This window comes from Dasypus novemcinctus, chromosome 7, assembly GCF_030445035.2.
Source record: "Dasypus novemcinctus isolate mDasNov1 chromosome 7, mDasNov1.1.hap2, whole genome shotgun sequence".
Lineage (NCBI taxonomy): Eukaryota > Metazoa > Chordata > Mammalia > Cingulata > Dasypodidae > Dasypus > Dasypus novemcinctus.
Window position 1 is genome coordinate 64,526,706 of NC_080679.1, and position 25,336 is coordinate 64,552,041.

At 37.0% G+C, this 25,336-nt stretch overlaps 1 protein-coding gene and 1 pseudogene across 3 annotated transcripts in view; one reads left to right on the plus strand and one right to left on the minus strand.

Annotated features, from left to right (window-relative positions):
• The first annotated feature begins 2,657 nt into the window (after window positions 1-2,657).
• On the plus strand, window positions 2,658-3,508 carry LOC101426253 (N-acylneuraminate-9-phosphatase pseudogene; annotated as a pseudogene).
• Window positions 3,509-4,517: 1,009 nt separating this feature from the next.
• The window catches only part of DUSP19 (dual specificity phosphatase 19), a 69,089-nt gene continuing 48,270 nt past the window's right edge, over window positions 4,518-25,336 (minus strand). For all 3 annotated transcript variants that reach the window (XR_011649249.1, XR_011649250.1, XM_004476891.4), the window contains 2 exons: window positions 15,781-15,933; window positions 4,518-8,384 (listed from right to left, as the gene is read on the minus strand). Coding sequence is in view for 1 of the 3 variants with exons in the window: in XM_004476891.4 (XP_004476948.3) it covers window positions 8,145-8,384; window positions 15,781-15,933 (393 nt within the window). In the remaining 2 variants the exon portion in view is untranslated. The remainder of the gene's footprint in view (window positions 8,385-15,780; window positions 15,934-25,336) is intronic.

Sequence of the window (25,336 nt, forward strand, 5' to 3'; positions counted from 1 at the left end):
CCTGGTTTAAATTCCTAAATAATGATACAGTGACTAAATATGCTAAGGATCCATTGGGCAGAAAATCAAACATTTAATCACTTGACAAAACCAAATAGATCATTGTGTTACATTTCCTTTATTATAAAATATACTATTTTAAAGGCACATTAAAGGTGTTAATTATACTTTTTAAAGTATTAATTCATTGAGCTAATTTACTAGACAAGGTTATAAGTCAATACTCTGATTTATATTTACTACATTTAAGAATTATGTTTGAGGGAAGCCTTTAATACACATTTGAATAAGCTGAATCACTCATAATTATGTTGCCAAGTTTAGCATGTTTCCCTACCACTATTGAAATGATCAATCAGAAGCAAATTAGGCTACCCAAGTCACACATATACAGATTTCCAAGTCTATATTCATACATTTCAGGAAGTGGATGTGGCTCAAGTGAAAAGGTCTCTACCTACCACATAGGAGGACCCGGGTTCAATCCCTAGGACCTCCTGGTGAAAAAGAAGAGAAAGCATGCCTGCATGGTGAGCCAGTGCCCACGTGGTAAGCCGAGTGCCCCGAGCAGTGAGCCAAGTGTCCAAGCAATGAGCCAAGTGCCCATGTGGTGAGCCGAGTGCCCGCGTGAGTGCCCATGTGGCAAGCTGAGTGTCTGTGTGGTGAGCTGAGCACCCATGAGTGCCCACATGGTGAGCCAGTGCCCATGCAAGTGAGTCATGCAGCAAGATGATGATGCAACAAAAGAGAGACAGAGGGGAGAGTCAAGGTGAGGCACAGCAGAGACCAGGAACAGTGGTGGTACAATTGACAGGGAATCTTTCTCCACTTCAGAGGTCCTCAGGATTGAATCCTAGAGGACAAAGATGAGAAGAGAAGACAAAAAGAGAAATAGATACAGATATATTCATACGTTTCAGTCAAGTTTCAAAAAGGAAGAATGGAAGAAAAAGTTAAGTTGCATTAAGGACTTTAAATATTATATTCTGATTCCTCTGAAATCATTGTCTTTGAGTTAGTTTATTAGTTGAAATTTTGCCCAAAGTATCCAGGAAAATATTTTTTTGATTTTACAAAAGTCTTAAGACTTCTCAGGTTCTCAGTTCAAATGCTATGTAATCATATACCTATATTAAAGCATAAAAATAAGTTAGGAGATCTTTTAAAAATATTTAGAGCAAATAAATAGAATTTTATATGATCCAGTGCCATTTTCAACTCACTTTTTCAGGTTGCTGTAAAGGATCTATATTATTTCTTTTCAATGTTTAAAAACAAATACTATTATTTCCCTTCTCTTTGAAAAATGGTTTTAAAAATCTATTTAAAAATGAAGGAAAAGTGCCTTGAAATATTTTTCCTCTCCCTCAAAACAGACCTATGTGTTTTTTTAAAAATTCATAATTTGTGACACAGAGGAACACAGTGATAAATTTCCTTTTTAAAAATAACTAGGTATAACAGTCTGACTTATCACCATGGGAAGTACAATAAACATGCTATATATATGATTTACCATTGTTTTACAAACTACCTCTATTTTAAAAGACTGGATTATATTCATTGATGAATTTCAGATGAAGCGAACTGTGTATCGTCTGAGATTAAAACAGAAGTAAGGCGGTGGACTTGGCCCAGTGATTAGGGCGTCCGTCTACCACATGGGAGGTCCACGGTTCATACCCCCGGCCTTCTTGATCCGTGTGCAGCTGGCCCATGCGCAGTGCTGATGCGTGCAAGGAGTGCCCTGCCATGCAGGGGTGTCCCCCGCGTAGGGGAGCCCCACATGCAAGGAGTGCACCCGTAAGGAGAGCCGCCCAGCGCGAAGGAAAGTGCAGCCTGCCCAGGAATGCTGCCGCACACACAGAGAGCTGACACAAGATGATGCAACAAAAAGAAACACAGATTCAAAGAAACACAGATTCCCGTGCTCCTGACAACAACAGAAGCAGACAAAGGAGAAGCAGACAAAGAAAACAGAGCAAACAGACACAGAGAACAGACAACCAGGGGGGAAGGGGAGAAAAATAAATAATAAAATCTTAAAAAACAAACAAACAAACAGAAGTAATGCAGAAGATATGTGTTTGCACCATAACCAGACCACTACAGATAATAACTCACCATACATACTACAGGCATAACTAATATACTAATATTATGAACAAGTTCTATCCAGGGCTTCATCTCACAACATTTAATGACTGAAAATAAACAGCATCCAGCAACAGAAAGTATATTTAAATGAAGCCTTCAGCAATACTGACCATAGAGACGTTATACATCAGTCATGTATTTAAGATTCTGTCTGCCTCGACCTACTTCACTCAGCTCACTGTGGGCTGACCACATCTATGCTGCTTCTCAAGAGCCGCAGAGTTCATAGCTTTGTGTGTGATGGCATCTTTTCAGGTTATAAGCAATCTGGAAACATAATTTGGGGGAGCCATTGTGGCTCAAGCAGTTGCGCACCTGCCAAATGGGAGGTGTTGGGTTTGGTTCCCATGCCTCCTGAAAAAGAGAAACAAAGACAAACAACAAGCAAAACAAATGATTCAACTCAGGGAAGCGTATGTGACTCAGTGGTTGAGCACCGGCGTCCCAGTACAAGGACTGGGGTTCAATCTCCGGAATGCCTGTACCTAAAATAAAACAAAAACATAAAACACCATAATTTGGAGGGCTCCTGGCGCAGTCAGCCGGATGGGGCTGAGCAGGTGGGGGCGGTTTTCTCGGATCTGGGCAACACGCTTATCCACACGGCTGGGGAGAGTCAGAAAGGTAAGTTGGAGGTGATAAAGCGCTTACAATCAATATACCACTACAAAGAAGAAGCTGCAATCATCTGTGATAAAATTCAAGTTAAACTCTGCGGTGAATGCTTTGATCGCTCCAAGACATGCACTACTGACCTGAGGACTTCGCACTAGGAAGAAGCGATCCAGGAAACAAAGGGTGGTGGAGCCAATCGGAAACTGACTGAAGAATGCTGTCTCCCCTGGAAATGTACAGGCTTACAGCATAAGACACCAGCAGATGTCAAAGTCATGCTCACTGACCTTGGAAGGAGCAGGGCTTACTTGTGTTAATGAATGGAGACAGACAGACCCAGAGGGAGACAATTGAAGCCTTTCTGCCTTTCATTTCTATTTTGATGCTCTTATTGAAGGTGGAGAGCAGAAAGAAGAGAAGCCCGCACCTTCCAGACTTTATTACTGCTGTGATCTCCACAGAGTTCAGCCTGGTGACTGTGTGATGGTTGGTGACACCCTAGAAACTGATGATCAGGGAGGCCTCAAGGTAGGGTTGAGAGCAATCATGTGGATAAACAAAAATGGATTAGCACCACAGAAGTCATCCCCTGTACCCCATTATATAGCATCTTCTCTGTTAGAGTTATCTGCTGTTTTACAAAGTATAGACTGCAAAGTCACTATTTTTATTTTGGAGTAAAATTACAGGATTCAAACTAAGAAAAGTTAAGGTATTCCATATGCCATGGCCCAATTCTGACAATGACTTTACTTTGTAAAATTGTGATTTGATGGTTATTATTATAAGGGTCCTCCAAACGTTACTGCTTTTAAGTTTTGACAACCAACTATTGAATGGTGTTTATATCGGAAAATCCAAACTGCATTACTATTCTTTTATTAATGTACTTCAGAAAACTTGAAATGTTCTTTGTGCCTTGAGATTTTAAAAATTATTTCATTAAAATATTTAGCATCTTGGCTTCATAAAAATAGCAAGCAGGATAGTTTGCAGATGGACGTACAAACATAGGCTTTAATGTTCTGTTTTTAAAATATCTTGTTTTTTAAAAATAGATATTCTAAAACATTTAATAGAGAGTTATCAGAGCAACTGGATTGGTTAATATGGAGTAAGTCCTAAGTTTCATGAAAGTCAAGATATTTCATAAACTATTTTGCATATTTTCTCTAACATACAAACTATATTTTGCCTAATTGGATTATTTTCCTATCTATTTTGACTCTGATTTTTCTTCATGACCTTTGTGTGTCACCATTTTTTGTACATGGTGTGTACATGACAGGTTCCTCCAGTAAAATAAGCTGTTAAAATTAACAGCTTATTAATTTTGGAAAAATCCACAGCTTTTCCATGACATATTTTTTTAAAGAGGTACTGGGCATTGAAACTGGGACTTCATACACTCAAAGCAGGCACTTAACTGCTGAGCTACACACACTCCGCCATGCATTTTGACATCTTTCTGGAGTGGACCTCCTGGTAGTCTTGACATCTTATGAAAGTATTTTTACTTTCTTTTCCAGGTACACAATAGGTTTGAAGGAGACTAGACTGTTTTTGCTGGCCTAAGTACAAGCCACATGGCACCAGAAGTCATTTTTCTTCTGTGGATCCCTAAGAGCAGATTTGCCTCAGTGCAGCTTAACTGCACAGCCTCCCAGTCTGTTCTCTGATGACTGAATATTTTCACCCATATGATGAAAACTAATAGAAAATTATGAACCATTTCCTGGGTACCATTTTTTTTAACAAATCAATTTTATTGATGCCTATCAATAAAGTATAAATCCATCCAAAGTGTGCAAGCAATGGTATCCGGTGTAATCACATATTTGTGCATTCATCACTTCAATCATCTTAGGGCACTTTTATTATTCCGATAATAATAAACAAAAAGCAAACAAAATACTCATCACACATCACTCTCTCTGTGCTTCCCCCACTGTACATAGCTACCATTCTTTTTCTTTCTCTGTAGTATAGTTGTATTTACATTTTGTTGAAATAGTCTTATATATGAAATATCACCTGGGTGCCATTTTAATACTTGAGGACAGTCTTCTTAGAATTACCATGTGAGAGTAACAACATATTTTTCACATTTTCAGAAATGTGTTATCTGAAATTGGTGTTTCACAAATTGCTGTATCCAAATCAGGGTTTACTTTGAGCTTAATAATTAATGGGTCCATGGCTGGGCATCTTGCAACCAGAAAGTATTCCTTTCTCTCTAGACCATCAGGGTAGACAATCTCCTGATTTCATCAATCATACTTGGACTAAAATGGTTAATCAAAGGAAAACACACTATATGATTTGGGTGTTTTGTGTAAGAAATTACTAGTGCAAAATATTTAACTGTATGTTGGAATATGTCATAGCTATGACTCCTTCAAGATAGATGTTCAGAGAATAAAATTCTAGATTATTCCAAAATGTGAACCTATTTCTTTAGTCAGTCATTTTCTGCCTACCACCCAGAACAGAAGTCTCTGCCATCGTGTGAATGCCGTTAGGTTCACTTCTCACTCTTGATTTTTTAAAATGTGATTGTGTGCTTGCTCATCCCATGGTTCTATTACTAAGAAGCTGAACGTTTGCACAGGGTACATGTGTGCCCACATGACCTTGATTATATTTTAGCTATTTTTAAAGTGTCCAGTTGGAGGTTTGTTTTTTTTTTTTAACACTTTTTAAAATTAAAGTTAATAGATCACAAAGAATGTTACATTGAAAAACATAAGAGGTTCCTGTATATCCCCCAACTCCCCACCCCACTCCTCCCACACCAACAACCTCCCCCATCATTGTGGCACACTCATCGCATTCAGTGAACATATTTTGGAGCACTGCTGTACCACATGGATAATTGCTTGCCCTGCAGTTCACACTCTCCCCCAGTACATTCAGTGGGTTATGGCAGGATATATAAAGTCCAGCATCTGACCCTGCGATATCATTTAGGACAACTCAAAGTCCCAAAAATGCCCCCACATCACATCTCTTCTTCCCTCTCCCTGCCCTCAGCAACTTCAGTTGGAGGGTTTTGCAAAAAAAAAAAAAAAAAGTTTATGTGCATGGTTTCTCTAATTGATGTTTGATGCTGAGGGGTTGTCCTTTTAGCACCACCACAGGATGGGTATAGGAGGCTTCACATTCATTACACTAAGTGGTTCACCACTCTTAGATCAAGACAACAAATCTCAAGAAGATAGCTCTGGGATATTATGTGAGCAGTTCTTTAGCAAACATGATCTAGTAAAAAAAAAAAAAAGTGAAATAATTGAATTGCCTTGTCTTCAGTTTGTATTCTATATAGTGCAGAATGCAATATTACATTCCATTTGCATCCTTTCTTAAGGAAAAATTTTATGGTTTTCTACCTTCTGAGTGGATGTTACAAAACATAATGATTTTATTAATATTTTAGAATGATTTTTAAAATTAAAAATTATATAGCCAAAGGGGTACTGATGCAAAATACCAGAAATTGGTTGGTTTTTATAAAGGGTATTTATTTGGGGTAGGAGCTTACAGATACAAGGCTATAAAGCATAAGTTACTTCCCTCACTAAAGTCTATTTCATGTGTTGGAGCAAGATGGCTGCCAACGTCTAGGCTTCCTGGGTTCCTCCCTTCTAGGGTCTTGCTTCTCTCTGGGTTCAGGGTTCCTCTCTTCTGAGGGTTTGCTTCTTTTGGTCTCAGGATTCCTCTCCTCCTGGGACTTGCTTCTCTTTCCTCTGTGAGCTTACTTCCCAAAGCACTAGCTTAAGGCTTCAGCATCAAATGCCAACATTAAACTCCAACATTAAAAACCCTCAACACTGTCCTTTGCCATGCCTTTTATCTGTGAGTCCCCACCCACCAAGGGGTGGGGAATCAATGCCCTAATGATGTCACCCTTTCAAAGCCCTAATCATAATTAATCACACCCAGGTACAGACCAGTTTACAAATATAATCCAATATCTATTTTTGTAATTCATAACCATATCAAACTGCTACAAGTGATAAAAACATAATTTGGACTTATCACTTCTAGTCTTAGCTCATGACAGGGTAAGAAAGCCTGCCTTCTCAAAGGCACAGATGTGCTCAATATGCACTTTTCACCTTATGTATAGTATGTACAGAAGCTCAGTTTTTAAATATAATCTAAATGCAATGGTAGTGTCTAAGTCGTGAAAGCCTACTTGAAAGCTATTAAATAACTTCTATGTCTCAGTTTCTGTAATTAATTTTTAAAGTACCCTTTCTTTTGAAGAATTCAAAGCTTATATTTAAGCAAATTTATAATGTACAGAGTTCAGTGTTGCCAACATGGAGACAATGAAAACAAAAAAAAAAAACCTCAAAACCTCTGGCCAGAAATGGAATTGCAAATGATTTTATCTTTTCTGTTTCATTCCAATTTTAGTATATATGCTGCTGAAGCGAGCACTTAGGGCTCCAAACAACTTATTTTAAGTTTCTGACAAAATCACAACTAGCCTTTCCTTAAAAAAAATGTTCTCTGGTAGAGAAGAGTACTGAAATAGAAATCAGTCACTTTATTTAATTCAACAAATCACATCTTAAAAAAAAAAAATGATCCTGCAGAATAAAATATTTTCCCACAGATCCAAGGAGACCAAAAATTATGACATGTTATCCAGAAGCAGGATGCAAGGTACCCAGGGGAAAAAAGCTCACAAAGAAAAGTAAAAGACTAGATTACCTAATTAAAGGACCTATAAGCTCACAATTATGTGAGAGACAGCATCTACTTACACATTAAAAATAAGGGAGGGGAGGAATGCAGGAGATGGAATTAATTAAGAACTGAAAAGCAGGTTTTCGTAAGAGGATATAAAAATTTTGTGAATAACTACAATATAAATAGTATGCAAATTTTCTGATTCTCATTATCTCTTTTGGGAGGTTTAAGTTATTTATTTTTAATCTTGAAAAGATTTGTTACAAAGAAATTTACCTCTTCTAAAATAGTAAATCAAATAGCACTTCAAATTTTTTCTTTCATGAAAACAGTTGCTGGAATAGAAAAATACCTAAAGGCTTCATAAATTAATTTATTCTTCCCATGCTCTAACATAGATTTTAAATTTAAACTTTTCTCTTCTACAGAAATCAGTGATTGGTAACACACTGTAATTTGCCCTTATCAATTCAAAGAAGCATTTAATCACTTATAATACAAAGAAAAGTAATATAATTTAAAAATTCATTTACACACTTACTCAGGATAATCAAAGTAACTTCCATTTTCAAAAGAAAAGGATGTTTTTACTAGCCTACTTTTCAAAAAAGGTGAAGTTATTATAGAGGCCAGTTCAGAAATTAGCTGTCCTTCCTCTGCTATAATGAAGCTCATGAACTGTTGTCGCCTTTTAATTTCTGTATTCTGTCACACTTATTGCTTTCTTCGCTCCCTTGATATGCACGAAGCTGCTCCACGAAGCCAGCATTTGGACATACACAAGGCCTGGCATTTTTCACGAAAGAAAAAGCACTATTAAATGAAATTTCTTCAGAATTCATCAGGAAGCCAATTACAACAGCAGCAGCCCTGGAAACTCCAGCATTACAATGAACAAGAACCACTCCACCCTGTAACAAAATTATACAAAAATCTTCATTATTCATTTGAGAACAGTTTATTAAATCAATTACATAAAATCATATTTCTTAAAATTATAAAATTAAAATATTCAGCAAATATTTCCTTAAATTATCAAAATACAAGTCATTGCAAGCAACAGAAAATCAATCAATCAATTAATCAATCAACCTCCCTCTTTTTTTCTCCCTGAAGATTGAAATGCTTTCATGATATGTTAGGAATTATGAAACCGTATATATATTTTCAGTAACCTGCAGTTCATGTGCAGTAAAGTACACATAAAAGCCTAGTAGCTTAATGACCACATATATATAAATAAGAGAAAAATGATAGAGAATATGTGGAAATTAAATAAAACGATAATTAAAAGCTAAACGGAAAACCAGAGACATTGCAGGTACATATAGTGTTCTGATAAAGAAACGTGTCACTGGCTTGAAAATCTATGTATAAAATGATCAGCAAGGAAAAATTTGTCTGCTCTTGGCTAGATTTTGTTCTGGAAGGAAGGATTTTTTAAAAATATTTAAACTTAAACAAGGTAGTAAAATGATAACACAAATAGGTCGTAACAATGTGAAGTGGAAAAGGTAATGAGAAACCAGGGTGACATCAATAACTGAAAAACGTTTCAGGTAACTTGCAAATGATACTTTACAAGTGAAAAGGACACAGTGCAAGACCAATGATGACGGGGGCATATTACATTAATAATGAATGTGATAGATTTGATGGAACAGTGTTGATAGAGGCTGGCCTATCTCATATCTCAGGCTTTTAAAATGTTAATGACCTAAATGAAATGTAGTGAATGTTAAGCATATCCCACAGAATTAGACCTTTTAGTTATTTCTTTACCTGATTCTTCCTTTGGTACAACACAAAAGAAGTGGGAACAGGGGAAGGAAAACGAAAAGGTCCTACTGAAAAACCCACTACCCAATGCATACATTAACAATATTTTGACTATGATGGCATATTTTACTTTTGTAAGGCAGTTATTTTGGATTAATAAATCTCTTACAAAATTCCTTTCATGGATCTGTTGTAACAAATTTGCAAGTGTGTTTCTTTTTGAGAAAGCCAAATGATCAACAACAGTTGACATTTAAAATATTAAGAGTTAGTTAATATTTTGAAAATCCTCATATCAAAGACAATTTCAATTATTTTTATAGATATTTTCAAATTTTAACTGTTTCTGTACAAGAAAAAGCAAAACAAAAATATTCACTATATGTATGTTACTTTTCTCATTTTGTATCAAGATCTTATTTTATAAGACTTATAACATTTAAAAACTGTATTACAGGGGAGGAGGTACTCAGTGATTGAGTACCTGCTGCCCATATACAAAGTCCCAGGTTCAATCCCCATTACCTTCCAAAAACAAAAACAAAAACAAAAAAAACTATATTACAATAACTGATGAAAACTATTAAAGAACTTTTAAACTCAAAACAAATTCAGTAGACATTCCAAAGAAGCTTGCAGTAATAAGAATTATACTTGTATATCATTTTTAATATTTCTTAGCTACATAGTAATCATCTCTTATTTTATGATCAATGATCCATACATATGCCTTTGAGAATAAAACTAGCCTTATTTTCCTTCTTATACATGGTGATTCCAATTTTAGCCAATGTTTAAAAACTAGTACTTTCTTTTCTCTTACTACTTTCTTTAGGTAACAGCTGCCTTTCTATGGCCTCTGAATTTACCTACTTTGAACCTTCTTACTATTGTTTATGTGTAATATTATTCTTGAAAGTATTTGCAGAAAATTACTGGCTTTATATCCCCTTTGCAGTCTTCAAAATAGTTACAAATAAATCATTTGAAAAGCGATTTTTTTTCCTTTGCACTTGCTGCTGTCCTCTGCCAAGACCTTTTCTCCTCTTCTTCGTCCAGCTAACTCTGGCTTCTGTTCTAAGAAGCCTGGCCTGGAGTGAGATGAGGCAGGAGAAATGTCTTAGTCACCTTTGTATAGAAAGGACTTAGTGCAATGCAAGGCACATAGTAGGTATTCTGTAAATGTCTGCCAAGTGAATAAATTAACTTTGTTCTGATTTTTTGAGAGGAAAGCATTCTCTCAAAAATTCAAGTGACTATTTTGCTATGGATAGAAACTTTATTATGTTGCTTCCATTGTATAGTTTTGTTCTTGTGCTAGTATGAACAGCTTTTCAACTAGATTGCAAGTTCCATGAGTACAGCAATATATATCCCTCACATCTTTCCAGAATAAGTAATTAATATTTGTTGAGAGATTGAGTCAAGTACAGGTCTTCTTCCTTACACACAATTTTCCAATAAAACCTAAGCATAATGTGGTCTGCAAGCTGCTTGATAACAATCCAGGATAAGATAAAATCTTGGGATGAAAATCAAATACATTATTAAATATACTGTTTTGCTCAGTTCACATTATTTTGTTTTGTTTTTCATAGCCATAATCTCTTGATGAATGAAGCAAATTCTTGATTTCTATTCATGCACATGCTTCTTATCTCACTGAGAAGTGGTAGAAAACTGGAATACTTTGTATAGTTCGGTTCAGAACAGTCCACTCATGATTATCCATACTAACAGAAGGTAATATTAATGTGATAGTTTTAAAAAAGCAGATAGTAACATATTTTGAAGTAAACTGTGAGAAACATCTGAAAATTTAGTGAATTTAGATATTTATTTAGACTCATAATAAATACCTTTATAAGTAAAGGTATTTTACTTGCAATGAACTTATAGTGAACAAAAAAATTTACTTATAGTGAACAAAAAAATATAACAGCTTACATGTCTCATAATAGGGAATTATATATATAAATTATAGAATCTCCAATTACCAGAATACTTTGAGAAATTTTTTAAAGTATTTTTTAAAGAGTTATTTTATTTATTTCTCTCCCCCCCGCCCCCCCGGCCCCCATTTCCCATTGTCTACTCTCTGTGTCCATTTGCTGTGTGTTCTTCTGTGTCTGCTTGTATTCTCATTAGGCGGCTCCAGGAACTAATCCTGGGACCTTCCGGAGTGGGAGAAAGGTGATTACTCTCTTGTGCCACCTCAGTTCCCCTGTTATGCTATGTCTTCTTATTTTCTCTCCTCTGTGTCTTGTGTCACCTTGCTGCGCCAGCCAGCACTCCACACGGGGTAGCTTTCCTACATGAGGCAGCATTCCCACACACTCCTATGTGGGGCTGCATTCCTGCATGGACCGGCACTCCACGTGGGCCAGCTCGCCGCGTGTGCCAGCTTGCCCTCACCAGGAGGCCCTGGGCATCAAACCCTGGCTCCTATATAGTAGATGGGAGCCCAACTGATTGAGTCACATTCGTTTCCCTTTTTTTGAAGTATTTTATATTACTCAGTTTAAAAATTAGGAAAAAGAGTGTGAATTATACATGACAAATTTTAATTTAAAATATACATATATTTAATATATATAATACAGATATATAAGTGAGATGAATAAACAGTAACGCAACGGGGAAAATATCAAAATGCTAAAGTGGGTTATATCTAAGTGGTGGAAGTAGGAATGGTCTTAATTTTTATTTTCCTATATTTTCAAATTTTTCTATAATGAACATGGATTACTTACATGTTTTAAAAATTACATCTTATAAAATAAATATAATAAAATACATATGTACACATATCTACATACTAACAAACAAAACATTTTTTTAAAAGATTTTATTTATTTATTTATTTCTCCCTATCCCCTCATTGTTTGCATTTGCTGTGGCTTCTTTTTAGGAGGCACCAGGAACCAAACCTGGGACCTCTATTGTGGGAGGGAGGTACTTAATCGCTTAAACCACCTCTGCCCCTTGCTTCTGTTATGTCTCTCATTATGTTTTTCCTCCTTGAGTCTCCTGTTGCATCATCTTGTTGTGTTAGCTTGACACGCCTGGCCATCATGTCAGCTCACTGTTTTGCTTGTCTTCTTTAGGAAGCACCAGAAACTGAACACAGGATCTCCTGTGTGGTTGGAGGGAGCTGAACTGCTTTAGTCACATCTGCTTCCCACAAACAAAACATTTTTCCCGTAAAAGAAGGACCAGGTAAATTTTAGCCCCTAAAAGAACTTCTGAGGCTATAGAAATTACCATCACTAATTCCTTCTCCTGTGTATTTCTGTCCCTTTAGACATAAACTTGATAAAATGATCAATGAAGCAGAGATAGCAGAAGGGCCAAGAAAGCAAAAAGAATTTTATAAATATGGAAGGGAAATGAAGAAATAAATGGGGAAATGGAAGATATTCCACTTGACAGCTACACATAGAGTTAAAGACAACAAACTGAAGCCTAAAAAGATAATTTTGAAATAAGCAATTCACTGAGTAATTGAGAATGAACAATACTTGTATATACAACAGACAAGGTCATGAAGAGAACTTTTCTAGAAAAATCAATGAATAAAATTCAAGAATTCTACTGTTAAAAACATAACATATATTCATCTAAACATAAGGATTTTCTGGGCAAGGAAGTATTAGCTGAGGTTAGGATCCCAGTATAACAAATAAGGCTTAAGAAATTAGAACAGTTTGTGGAATTATAATACACTTTGTTTCCAATATATCTTATGGACCCAGATTCTCTTGGTGCCATCATCTTGTGGATCCTCAGTTTGCTGCACCTTAGCCACCACCTCTAAGTCCAACTATCTCTGACAGGTCCATTAGGTCCACTAAGCTAGCTCTTCCCCCCGTGGAAGCCACCGCAGAGACAAGCACACTCTGAGTTCTTTTTTATCTTGCTGCTTCTGAATTTGGATGAAGATTTAATGACAGGGCACTGTATTTGGCTTCCAAGTGGCTGCTGAAGGAGTGGAATATTTTAAGTATAGGGTTAGTTATCTCCCTATGGGCAAAAACTGATGAATGAGAAGCCGGAACTGACAGAAAGCCAGTCTGGTAACTTCTCCAGTCAGGTAAATTCTCTTTCATGTCTCCCAAAGTCTGTATTGAAGAGCAGTTTCCTTGTACTGCCTGTCCTGAGATTCAGGTGTACCTGCTCAGTGAGCAGTTTTCCCATCAACTCATTATTAAGTTGTGCTCATCATAGTAAACATATCACTTTGCAATGCTTCTCAGCCTTCTCTGAATCACTTCCCTTTCCTCTCACTCACTATCTAGGAATTCTACCTCTTGAATTCAGCTCTTAATCCTTGCCTCAGGCTCTATTTTTCAGGAACCAAGCTAAGACTCATTTTAATGAACTTCCAGCCCAAAGTAAGGCAGACTTTGAAACTTAAATATATATTTTTAAATAACACAGTCTATTAGAACACTCAACTTTTTTTCTTTCTAGTTCATATTACTTTCTCCAATTTTCACTTACAATATATACATATCTTCTAATATTAATATGAGTATGGATGACATAAACATTTTTATCAGAGGGTAGGGGTTCTTAACAAGGGTCATAGGCTTGAACCGAAATTCAAAAACATTATTCTTGGAGCAGATGTGGTGCAGGCAGTAGGATGTCCACCTCCCATATGGATTTGGTTCCCAGTGTCTCCTAAATAAGAAACAAACAGACAACGAGCAAAAACAATGAGCAGACAATGAACGGGAAAAAACATATACAAGCAAACAGATGAGGGGGCCATGGGTGTGTGTATGTGATATATTTATTAAATAATACACGTGTGGATTTAGTAAGGGGTCTATGGTTTTCACCTGACTGGCAAAGGGGTCCATGGAACAAAAAATATTAAGAACCTCTTTTCTAAGGCATATTCTACATCCTTAGAGAAGCAGCTTATACAGAAACCCCATCATTTTTATTTTTAACACTATTAACTGGCATACTAGAATTTTGCAAGCTAGAGCCTACAAAAACTTCCAAAGAGAGAAGAGTGGCCAATATTAGGCTTTGAATTAGAAAACCTCTTTTGCTTCCATCCAAATATCTGATACTGAATAAACTGAGGAACTGCTGGGTAGAATAGTTTTGTATTTTCCAGGTAATCTAGAAGGAAAGCACCTAGAACTTATGTGCTTGTCATATAAGGCACTTAATTAATACTACTGAATGGAAGGAAGGAGGAAAGGGAGAGAGAAGAGGCGGGGAATGTAATTTTTTTAAATTAGAGGAGTTGTAGGTTTACAGAAAAAATCATGTAAAAAATACAGTTTTCCCACATACATCCCTATTATTAACACTTTGCACTAATGTGGTACATTTTTACAATTGATGAAAGAATATTAAAATTGTACTATTGACACAGTCCATAGTTTACACTAGGGTGTATTTTCCCATGTATCACCCTATTATTAACACCTTGCATTAGTGTGGTACATTTGCTAAAATTCATTAAAGAACACTTTTATAATTGTACTATTAACTATAGACCATCATGTGCACTAGGGTTCACTGTGTTGTACAGTCCTATGGCTTATCTTTTAATTTTTATTCTTATAATATATACATATGACCTAAAACTTCCCCCTTTAAACTACATTCACATATATAATTCAGTGTGTAGTTATAATTATTGATAAAAGCCAACCTAGGAACCTGACTGTCCAAGTATTGATGTGGCTCCAATACCATGATTGAAGCGTTATATTCTCCAATGGTATTCAAAAGTCAGAGAACTAATGGACAGCTTCTGATCAGCATTTTTATACAACCTTAGTAAAGCAATACAAGTTTAGTACATATAATACCCTAAAATTCTATCATTAAAAATGTAGAGGGGATCGGATGTGGCTCAAGCAGGTGAGAATCTGCTTTCTACATGGGAGATGGGGTTCAGGGTTCAATTCCCGGTACCTCCTAAGGAAAATGGAAACAAACCATGAGCAAAAACACACATAAAAACCACACAGGGAAGCCAATGCAGCTCAGTAGTTGAGTGCTGGCTTCCATATATGAGGGCCCAGGTTCATTTTTGGTACCTCAAAAAAAAAAAAAACATAGATTCAGAATCCTACTTCAGCTACTAAAATGAACACATTAATCTCATACATTAACAGAACTAGAACAGTTTCTATTTCACAGGCCACCTGATTATCTTGCAAATAGTTCAGAGGGTAGTTGATTATAAAATGTCAATGAAAATCTAACCATATATTTACACATGAAAATTCAGTAGGTGGAGAATTTTATCTCCTAACACTTTTCAGTAAAGGAAAAGAATATTTGCAACTGACTTAATGTTGAAAATAAATACTTCATTGGAAAAAGAGCAATAGAAGAGATAAATAATTGTAGGAAATGAATAAAATACTGTTGGAGAGGAAATGTCATAATTGGTTCTTTAGAAATTCCTTATAAAAAGAATAAAGATTGGGTAATGGATCCATAATTTAAAATTTTAGCTTTTGAAGAATGATGAATCAAAACAAAACTTACCTTCATTTTCACTTTTTCAATAAAGTCAAAACATTCTGGAAAGTAAGATAGGATATTGGTTTCTGGCAGATCCAGTATAGAAATACTCTTATATGTAAAGTCACTGAGGAAAGCATTTTCAACTCCATATGCAACATTGAGGATATGAGTCACCTTAAAGAGAGAAAAAAAGAAAGACTTTTTTAAACCCACATGAATTAGGTTGTCTAAAAAGAGACTGGAATGTTGAGATCCATATCAAGAATAGTGAAAATTTAAACATGACGCACTTGAATGGTATTTACTCCAGGAACCATTCTCTGACTGTCTTACCAGACTAGGTTGTATATGTCTATATACTTGCCAAGCATCTTAAACTTATCTTTTATAGGTCTTGCTCCTTAAAGATTAGTTTTCACCCCCCTCACTGTACTAGAAACTCCATGTTGTTACTTACTCATTGTGGCAGTTTGAGATTATTTATGAACCCCCAAAAGTGATTACGTTTATAAACTAATCTTTCCCTCTGGGTGTGATACTCTTTGATTGTATTAGATTCAGCAGACATGTCTTTGATTAAATTATGTTAAGATTAGGGCTTTGATTTGACCACATCATTAGGGAGACTCAGAGTTGTCTCTGCCCCCTTGGTGGGCTACATAAATGGACACTCACTCAAGAAGAACACAGGAGAAGGACACAGAGGAAGAGAGATGGCTCCATAGATGTTGCAGAAGCCACAGAGAAGAGAGAGGAACCATTCACCTGACAGTTTGCAATTGAAAAGACAAGGAAGCCTGAGCAGCTGAGCAGGCCCAGAAAAAAAATGAGTCCTCCAGGCTACAGCTGCAATAGGAAGAAGCTGGGCCCGCAGACCCTTGAGAGGAAAGAGGAAGGCTGAACCCTCACAGATGTCGCTCCTGCCATCTTTCTTCAATGCGCAGCAACAGACTTTGGTGAGGATTTAATCTTGAGTTGAACTCTTCAGGGATTTGTACCTGTAAACTTTTACCCCAAATGCATATCCTTTATACAAGCCAACAGATCCCTGGTACTTTGCATCAAGACCCCTTTTGGCTGACTAAAGTAAAGAAAGCACTGTGTTTGAGCAGAGAACTTAGCACAGACAGTGCTTAAAATATTTGTTGAATAAATCAATGAATATCTACATAAAAAACTTAAATAGGAGAAAAGCTTTTTAAAAACGTCAATGCCAGGGCCTCAAATCCAGAGAGTCTAAAAATCAATTCGTCTGGTTGAAAAGCTTTGGGAGATGGTCACGAAAGACTTCCCAATAGTCCTCAAATCATGCCACAAATGCAACCTTCCACTCCCTCTGTACATACCAGCCCCTTTTCTGGAGTCCACCAATATGTGCAAAGTCCATTAACAGAATCCAAAGGCTAAAGAGATCAGAAAAATGGGTCACTGTTCCTTGTCATGACAATGCTTCTCACTATATTTGTCATCTCTTAGCATGGCTCTTGGTTTTTTCCTAATGTCAGTACTTTCATGTTTTTGCACATGTTTTACTTATTTCACACACATTTGCCCAGCCCTGGTTTACAGAGAAACACCCCCACCACCCTAAGATGTAGGGCTGTAGCAGAGCCCCACTCCTTCCTCCAACATGGCTGAATGGATATGGATGGACATCTGACTTAAACTAGACTGACCAGATTATTTTGGGGGATTTGAAAAATAGGTTTAAATGACACACAAACTTGGGAGGCATAGGGAAGCCATTTTAAATTATGTGCTCAGAAAAGCTGAAAAATTCCTGCTTCCAGGTGAGAAGATGAGAAGAATGGAGTAGATGTACAGAGAGAAGCCATGGCACCAGTAGGGGAAAGGGGTTGGCCTTCCAATCCCTGGTGAGGCATTACCACACTTCCTGTCCTTGGGTTCCAGAGATCCCCCTTATCATTATAGCATATTCTCTTTCCTTCCACAGGGAGCTCAAATCGATTTCTGTGGTTCATAACCAAAAGAATATTGAGTAAGACACTCAGGGAGCCAGACTTCATGAAACAAGAACCATCAGCCATTTACTAGCTTAACTGCCTTGTGGAAGAAAGATAACAAGAAAGAAAGAAAAACAAAAACACCTCAAATATCTACTCAGGAGAGTCTCTTAAGAGAGGAGATGGAAGAAAGCAGAAAGACAGGAAGAACATTTTTTGAAGATAAATTCTGAAACTTTCACTTTCCTAATGAAGCCTTATCTGACTATATCAAGGCACTCTCTCACTACAGTGCCAGGACTACATGATTCTGCCCTTAACTACATATCTTATGTTTTGTAGTATATATGATAACTATTTGCCTTTTCTTCACAACAATACTCTACATTCAAAAGGCCAGGAATGAGGTCTAACCACTTACAGAATTATTATATATGTCCTTGTCCTATATATCTTCCCTATTCAGTACAGGATTATGGAGACTAAATGAAAATTTTTGGAAAACATGTTGAAAGGGAAAAGTGCTTTACAAATATTGGGGATTATTATGCTATCCAATGCCTGGATAATTTAGCTGCTTGGGAACACAATTTATATTTATGTTGATCAAATAAGAGTGAATGGGTCCAGAGTGAATGGGAAAAGAATTGTACTAGGTCACAGGTAGTTTTGGTGATGGGGAATGTGCCTATAAACCCATCTAGCACACATCCAAAATTTAGCCAGAGGGGTCCTAACAATGGTTGATGTTAGGATGTCCTTCATAATAGAAATAATACAAAAAGCCCCTTTATCGAGCATTTAGTATGTGCCAAGCACACAGATTATCTCATATAATCCTTACTTTAAGGCATTATTATTTCATTTTTAATAAATATTAATTTTTAGACCTGGTAAAAAAACCAAAGCATTATTATAAAAAGGAAACATAAAGAAGTCTTACTCCCACCCTGTCCCTGTCTACTCCATTATCTTCCATACTAATGGCAAACAAGATTGGTTTCTTGTGTATCCTTTTATAGTTTCTTTATGCAAATATTTTATTTACTCCCTTTCTTACACAAAGTCAATACCTTGTGTGGTTTTTCCTCTGTTTAAATATACCCTGGAGATCTTTTCACATCAGTATATAGAGAGCTTTATTGTATTTTTTTAAATAGTTATAAGTATTCTGTGGTATAGGTGCACTATTGTATATTTAACCAGTTCCCTACTGATGGATGCATGTTGTTTTCTATCATAGGCTATTATAGACAATGCTGCAAAAGATAACTTGGAACATTTCACATGTTACACTTAGTTTTCTATCCTCCATAGTGTGTTACTGGTTATACACCAGGCATTCGATAAGCACTTTATTAATAAAGCCACCCCTTCTACTGTATCTAAATGTTAAATGATTTTCCTAAAGAATTTTCTGAAAATGGTCCTCCACAAGAGAAAATTTCTACTAGTTACAGCTAACTTCCCTAAATCCTAAAATATCACTTTGAAGTATATTATGCATTTAAATCACTAATTGTGTTTTACAGCATCTTAAATTTTTCTAGAAACCTTGTATTCAGCTCGGTTAGGCTTACCACCTCCCAGTATCTAGCTGAGTCACTGCGTATAGCAATAGTAGGATCTTTTACACAGCCACTTGACTCACATCACCAGGATGAAAATGAATTTGGACTACTGTATCATAAGAAGGGAAATAGATGATAAAAACACTACTCAATGAATAAAATTATCAGTTTTACTATTTGTCATTTTTATCCTGAAAACCATTTATTAATATAAGACTTTGAAATTTGTTCTACTTATTTAAATTACCGATTGAAAAGGGTACCAATTAGGAAATACAGTAATTCTCATAACTTGATAAAAATTTAGGGTCATTAGTTGTTTTTTTTTTAAGAAGCTTTAGATTACATAAATATTACATCAAAAATATAGGGGATTCTTACATGCCTCAACCCTTACCCTCCCACACTTTTGCCAATTAACATCTTTCATTAGTGTGGTACATTTGTTACAACTGATGAACACATATTGAAGTACTGCTGCTAACCAGGGTCTATAGTTTACATTATGGTTTACACTTTGCACCACAGAATTTTATAGTTTTTTACAACATGTATAATGGCCTGAATCTGTTATTACAATGTCATGCAGAATAATTCTAATATCCCGCAAAATGTCCCACATTACACCTATCCTTCTTTCTCCCTCCCCTCAGAAACTCCGGTGTCCAGTGTTTTTCTATCAATGTTACTAATTCTTCCATTACTAGAATAAGTCTACTTTAGTCCATAGTTGCATTCCTCCCTTTGTTTGTTCATACCTCAATCTTAAGGATCTTGGGATGTGATACCATTCTGATTGAGAGGATCTTAGAGCCCAAGGGGCAGATGTGTTGAACTGTCTTGCTTGTAGTTGTAGATACTGTTTTTTGGGACAGGTGTTGTCTGTCATCATCCATTTGTTAGTTTTCCTGGGTGAGTCCAAACTGGAGATTAAGTGTTGGCTGTAAAGTTGATGAGATTCAGAGCTCAACTGGCATATGAACAGCTATAAGATTTAGGTCTCTGGGACACATATTTAACAGATATGGTGCTAATTATAAGTTCAATTAAAAGGGGCAATAAGAACCATGTGTAGGAAAATTATAAATGAGTCCAACTCCAATACACTGGGGGATAGGTTCTCATATATTCCAAGGTAAGGCCCACTGAGAGGGTGCCAAATTCCTGAAGTTGTCTGCCCTTCCTATAGTGTCCAGATGTCTCTAGAACCCTCAGGAGCCCCCCTGCTTGAGGCACTGTTTACTGCAGCAGTCAGTGAGATCCTCCTAAATCGTGCATGAGCATAACCTCTGGAATGACCTCCTGACTCACTTTGGAATCTCTTAGCCATAAAAATTCATTCGTATTTAATATTTCCTCTTTTGGCCAAATGTATCGCTAGCTGTCACTTGGTAATAATTCTTCAGTGTCAAGGTGGTTCATCCCTGGGAGTCATGTCCGACACCAGGGTGGGGAGGGGGGGTAAAGTAGTGAGTTTATACTGAGTTTGCCTTAGAGAGAGGTCACATATGAGCAACAAGAGGCTTTCAGGAGGTAACCGGTATTCATTTGGCTCAAAGTCATGAGTTTTTATTGTCAGTAGTCATTACCATAACAAAGCAAGGATAGCCCAGTTTATACACAGATGTTCTCAGTTGACAAGTAAATACATAAAACCAGTTAATTGGTTTAACAATTATTTCCTATTGCCAAATTAACTGCCATTGTTTATAACATAAATTTATTTTGCCTCTATTAAATAATGCATGTGGACCCAATACAGAGTTGCTCATGCGAAATCCCACATAAGCAAACCAAAATTTTTCTTAGTTCCTATTTCTTGTAGGGCTCAGCTCCCCCCAGAATCTGAGACCTAAGGCCAACCAATCATAGTCTATGAGCTCCAGTTGAGCCTGTGTGTCCCAGGCCCTCTGGCTTGGCATTAGCCAAGTAAGAATAAGTATCTTGATGCAGCCAATAGAGTCATTTATACTGCTAACTTCCTGGTTGGTTGTTAAAGCCTCTCTACATAACTCTGCCCTTTCTACTTCTCAGCAGAGGCCCCCTTATTTCCTTGATAGGATGCTACCAAATTCATGAATAGCTCGATAAGGCTGTGAGATCCTAAATTTCATGTTGTTAAAAGTTTTTCATTTTTCACTTTAATTCAGTCAAAAAATTTTTCAGACCTGTGGTAACAAAGATAAATAGGACAGGGCCCCTGTCCTCTGGAAGCATGCTAAATAATAAAAGAAGGGAAAACATGATGATAATATAAGGTATAGGTATAAAGAGTTGTAGAAGAACAAAGAGTTATAGGATGAGAAGGAAGAAATAGATTACTGAACTCTTTCCCTGCTGAGAGCCTTTGCACTTGCTATTCTTTCTACCTGACACTTTCTCCTGATCTAAGGATGAAGAAGCCTAGTCTGATACATATTGCCCTCTGCTACTTCTCTCATTGCCTTGTTTCAACTCTTTTAGAGAACGTATTCTCATCCAGAAGTATTTTAAGAATAGGGACTTTACTGCTCAGCTCATTCATTGCTATATTCCCTAAACCTAGAAAAGGACCTGGCACAAAGTAAGTGCTTAATAATTTCTGAATAGGTAAATGTGTGAGGTTCAAATATTATACTACCATACCAAGTTTCTTCAAGTGAAGACTCCTCATTCTTATAAATCCCATTTACCTCATGGATGGGAGGCAGGGATGCAGTCTTTTTGGCTACTCCCTACCCCTTCTGAGTTGCTTCTTTTCCAAAAATCCTTTCTCTTTGAGGTTTAGTCAAATTGATTATTTCATCTTCTACCCCCTGTCCCTTGAGCTCTGGACCTCAGTTTGCTTTTGAATCCCAAGTCATACTGTTATCTTGTGTTATGTCGATTTCCATTTGAATTTAACAATTCCCTAATAACCTCATCCTCAAGTAACCTTGGTCACCACTCCACTTCAATCACACTCTTTCAAGGCCATTGTCCAGAACTGTTCCAGCTATGATACCATTAATTCAGACATCCCACTCTTGACCACAACTTATTATCTTTCCAGTTCTTTCACTCACTACACCCAATACACCTCTTCTTTGACCTCAGAACAACCATCAACTCCCTGATTCTTCTACTTATTCTTGTTATCAGTGCCCTCTTCCCTTCACTTCCATTTCTATACAGTTTACATTCCATGGTCCACCACTTCAAAAGGTCTCCTGTAGGGAAGTGGCTGTGGCTCAATCAGTTGGGCTCCCATGTACCATATGGGAGGCCCTGGGTTTGTGTCCCAGGGTCTCCTTGTGAAGGCAGGCTTGCCCGCATGTGGCAGAGTGCTGCCCAGCCTGCATGTGCTGCGGGGAGCTGACTCAGCAAGGTGACACAACAACAAAAAAAGGGAGACAAGTAAAAACACAGAAGAGCACACAGTGAATGGACACAGACAGCAGACAACAAGCAAGCCACAAGGGGGGAGGGTGGGCAGAAATAAATAAAAATAAATATACAGACACACAGAAGAATGAACAGCGAATGGACACACAGAGCAAACAGCAAGCAAGCCACAAGGGCAGGGGGAATTTAAAAAAAAAGCTCTCCTGTAGCTGTCTGGAATATCTCACTTTATATCCAGATTGCAAAGCATTGCTGGTGAAAAAATCACACAATTTTTCAGGTCACATAATCATCAGTCAAACTCTCATGAACCCTCAGCAATGTCTATCAACTATATTTCCCTAGTAAACTCCTTTCCTCATTCTCCACATCAGTTTTCAAACCTTCTTCATTCCAACTCTACCAGCTGTTTCATATTTACGACAAATGACCTCACTTACTACTTTACGGTAAAGAGCAAAGCCATCACATAGGAACCTGCACACCTTATCTTAAATCTCACAACGTTGCCTACATATACACCCACTCTTTCCTCCTGCTACAGTGGATAATGTGCTCCTGCATCCTTTTAAGGTTTATGCTAGTACCCATGCCCAGGGTCACACTGCCTCCTACTTTCTTTGCCAGTCCTTCTGGTCATTGCTCTTGCTCTCCTATATATTTAATTCCTCTCTCTCTCATCAGCTTTAAAACATGTTTAAGACTCTCTTACCGTTCTCCCTTGACCTCAACAACACCCATGGCTCTTTGAATTCTCCTACCCATCTTTTTCTTCAATGCTCCTCAACTTCTCAATTCTCTGCAATCTTGCTTTGGCCTCCAACTTAAATGAAACTGTTTTTAAACCTCATTGTCTTCAAGTCCAATGGATCTAATTTAGTCCTATTGTACTTAAACCTTTGGCAGGATCTGACACTGCTGATTCTCTCCTCCTTAAAGCACTCTCCATCTTTGGCTTCTATAACATCATACCTTTTTTACTTTCCTACAATTCTTGATTCCTCCTTCCCAGTCATCATGGAAGGTTCTTTTTCCTCTGACCGTTCCTTATAACATGATTTTACTTAGGCTTCTGCTTTAGGCCCTCTTCTCTGTTCACCTTATGTCCAAATTTTCCCAGTAGATTTCATCTACTCCAAAGATTTCAATTACTACATATACTAATGATTGCTAAATCTGTATTTTCACCTCTCTGCTTCAGACCATATATCCATATTGTCTAATGGACAACTTTTCTTAGATGGCCCATGGGTACCCTAAATTCAAAATTCTCAAAACTGAGCTATTTTCCCTCCAAAATCTGCTCCTTTCTACTTTGTTCCCTGTCACAGTGAATGGCACCAACCTTATTTAGCTATCTAAGAAAGCTAGGTATCACCTTATTTCCTCCCACTCCCTCAACCTCATTTTCGTACCCTGTCCTCTAGTCAATCTATCATTAAGTTGTGAGAATTCTATCTTCCAAAAAAAACCCTCAAATCCATCCACTACCCCCACTGCATCCTAACTAAGCCACAATCATGTTTTTCTTAGATTACTGCAATAGACTCATAATTGGTCTCATCGTTATCATGAGCAGCCCTCCAATCTATTTTCCACAGTGCCTCTAAAGAGCAATCTTTCTAAAATGCAGATTTTTTCCTGTATTTCCTCAAATAAAACTTTTTTATGGCTTCCCACTGCCTTTTGAATCCAAACTACTTACTATGATTATTATGGTCTTTCAAAATCTGGCCCATGTTACCTCTCTGTTCTTGTCTCTTTCTTACATGCTTTATTACAGTTGTACTCAACTGCTTTTCTGTCCCTGAAAGCATTGGCCTTTCATTTGCTGCTGGGCCTTCATGCACACCATTCCTTCTTTTGGAACACATTTCTGTCTGCCCCCTCTCCACCCTCTTCAGGGCTCAACTTAAACATCACTTCTTCAAGGAAGCTTTCCCTGACCTTCCTATCCCCAATCCCAAACAAAACAAAACAACAAACATGGGTGAGGGGCATCCTCAATGCATTCCAGAGCATCTTGCACTTCTCCACCAAAGCACACAACACAATGTACACAGCTAACTATTTATCTGTCTCTTTTCCCTCTCTATCCCTTCCCATCCTTAACTATAAATTTCCTATGAACAGGTATCTCTTGCACTCCACAAGCCATACAAATTCCAGAACCTAAAATGGTGCTTGACAAAATGGCAGATGGTTAGAAAATTTTTGAGCAAATAGCAAATATTGGAATAAGAAGTAATAAATCATTTCAGTTGTATAGGGGAGAGGGGGAAATGGCATTAGGGAAGAGAGTATGTAAGTTGGAACGCAAAGCATGAGTAGCTCTTTGACAAGCAGAGATGAAAAAAGTACATCCCATTCAGAGGAATTACATGACAGAGGCAAGAACCTGCCTTTGAGGTCAGGTTCATGAGGGAAGGGAAATTAAGAAGAATATAAAACTGGAAAGATGGATTACAACTTCACATTAAATTAGGTACAACAATTTTTTTTAAATGAGACAAAAAATTTGAGGTGAAAAAATGCAACTTAAATTTTTGAACAAGATAATTACATATGAATGTTTATTGCATGTGGGGACAAATTTTTAACTGATTAATAATATTTGAATTAGGGGCAATCGTTTTTGCAATTTTGTTAAAATGTTCACCAAAATGTTACTAATTAAAC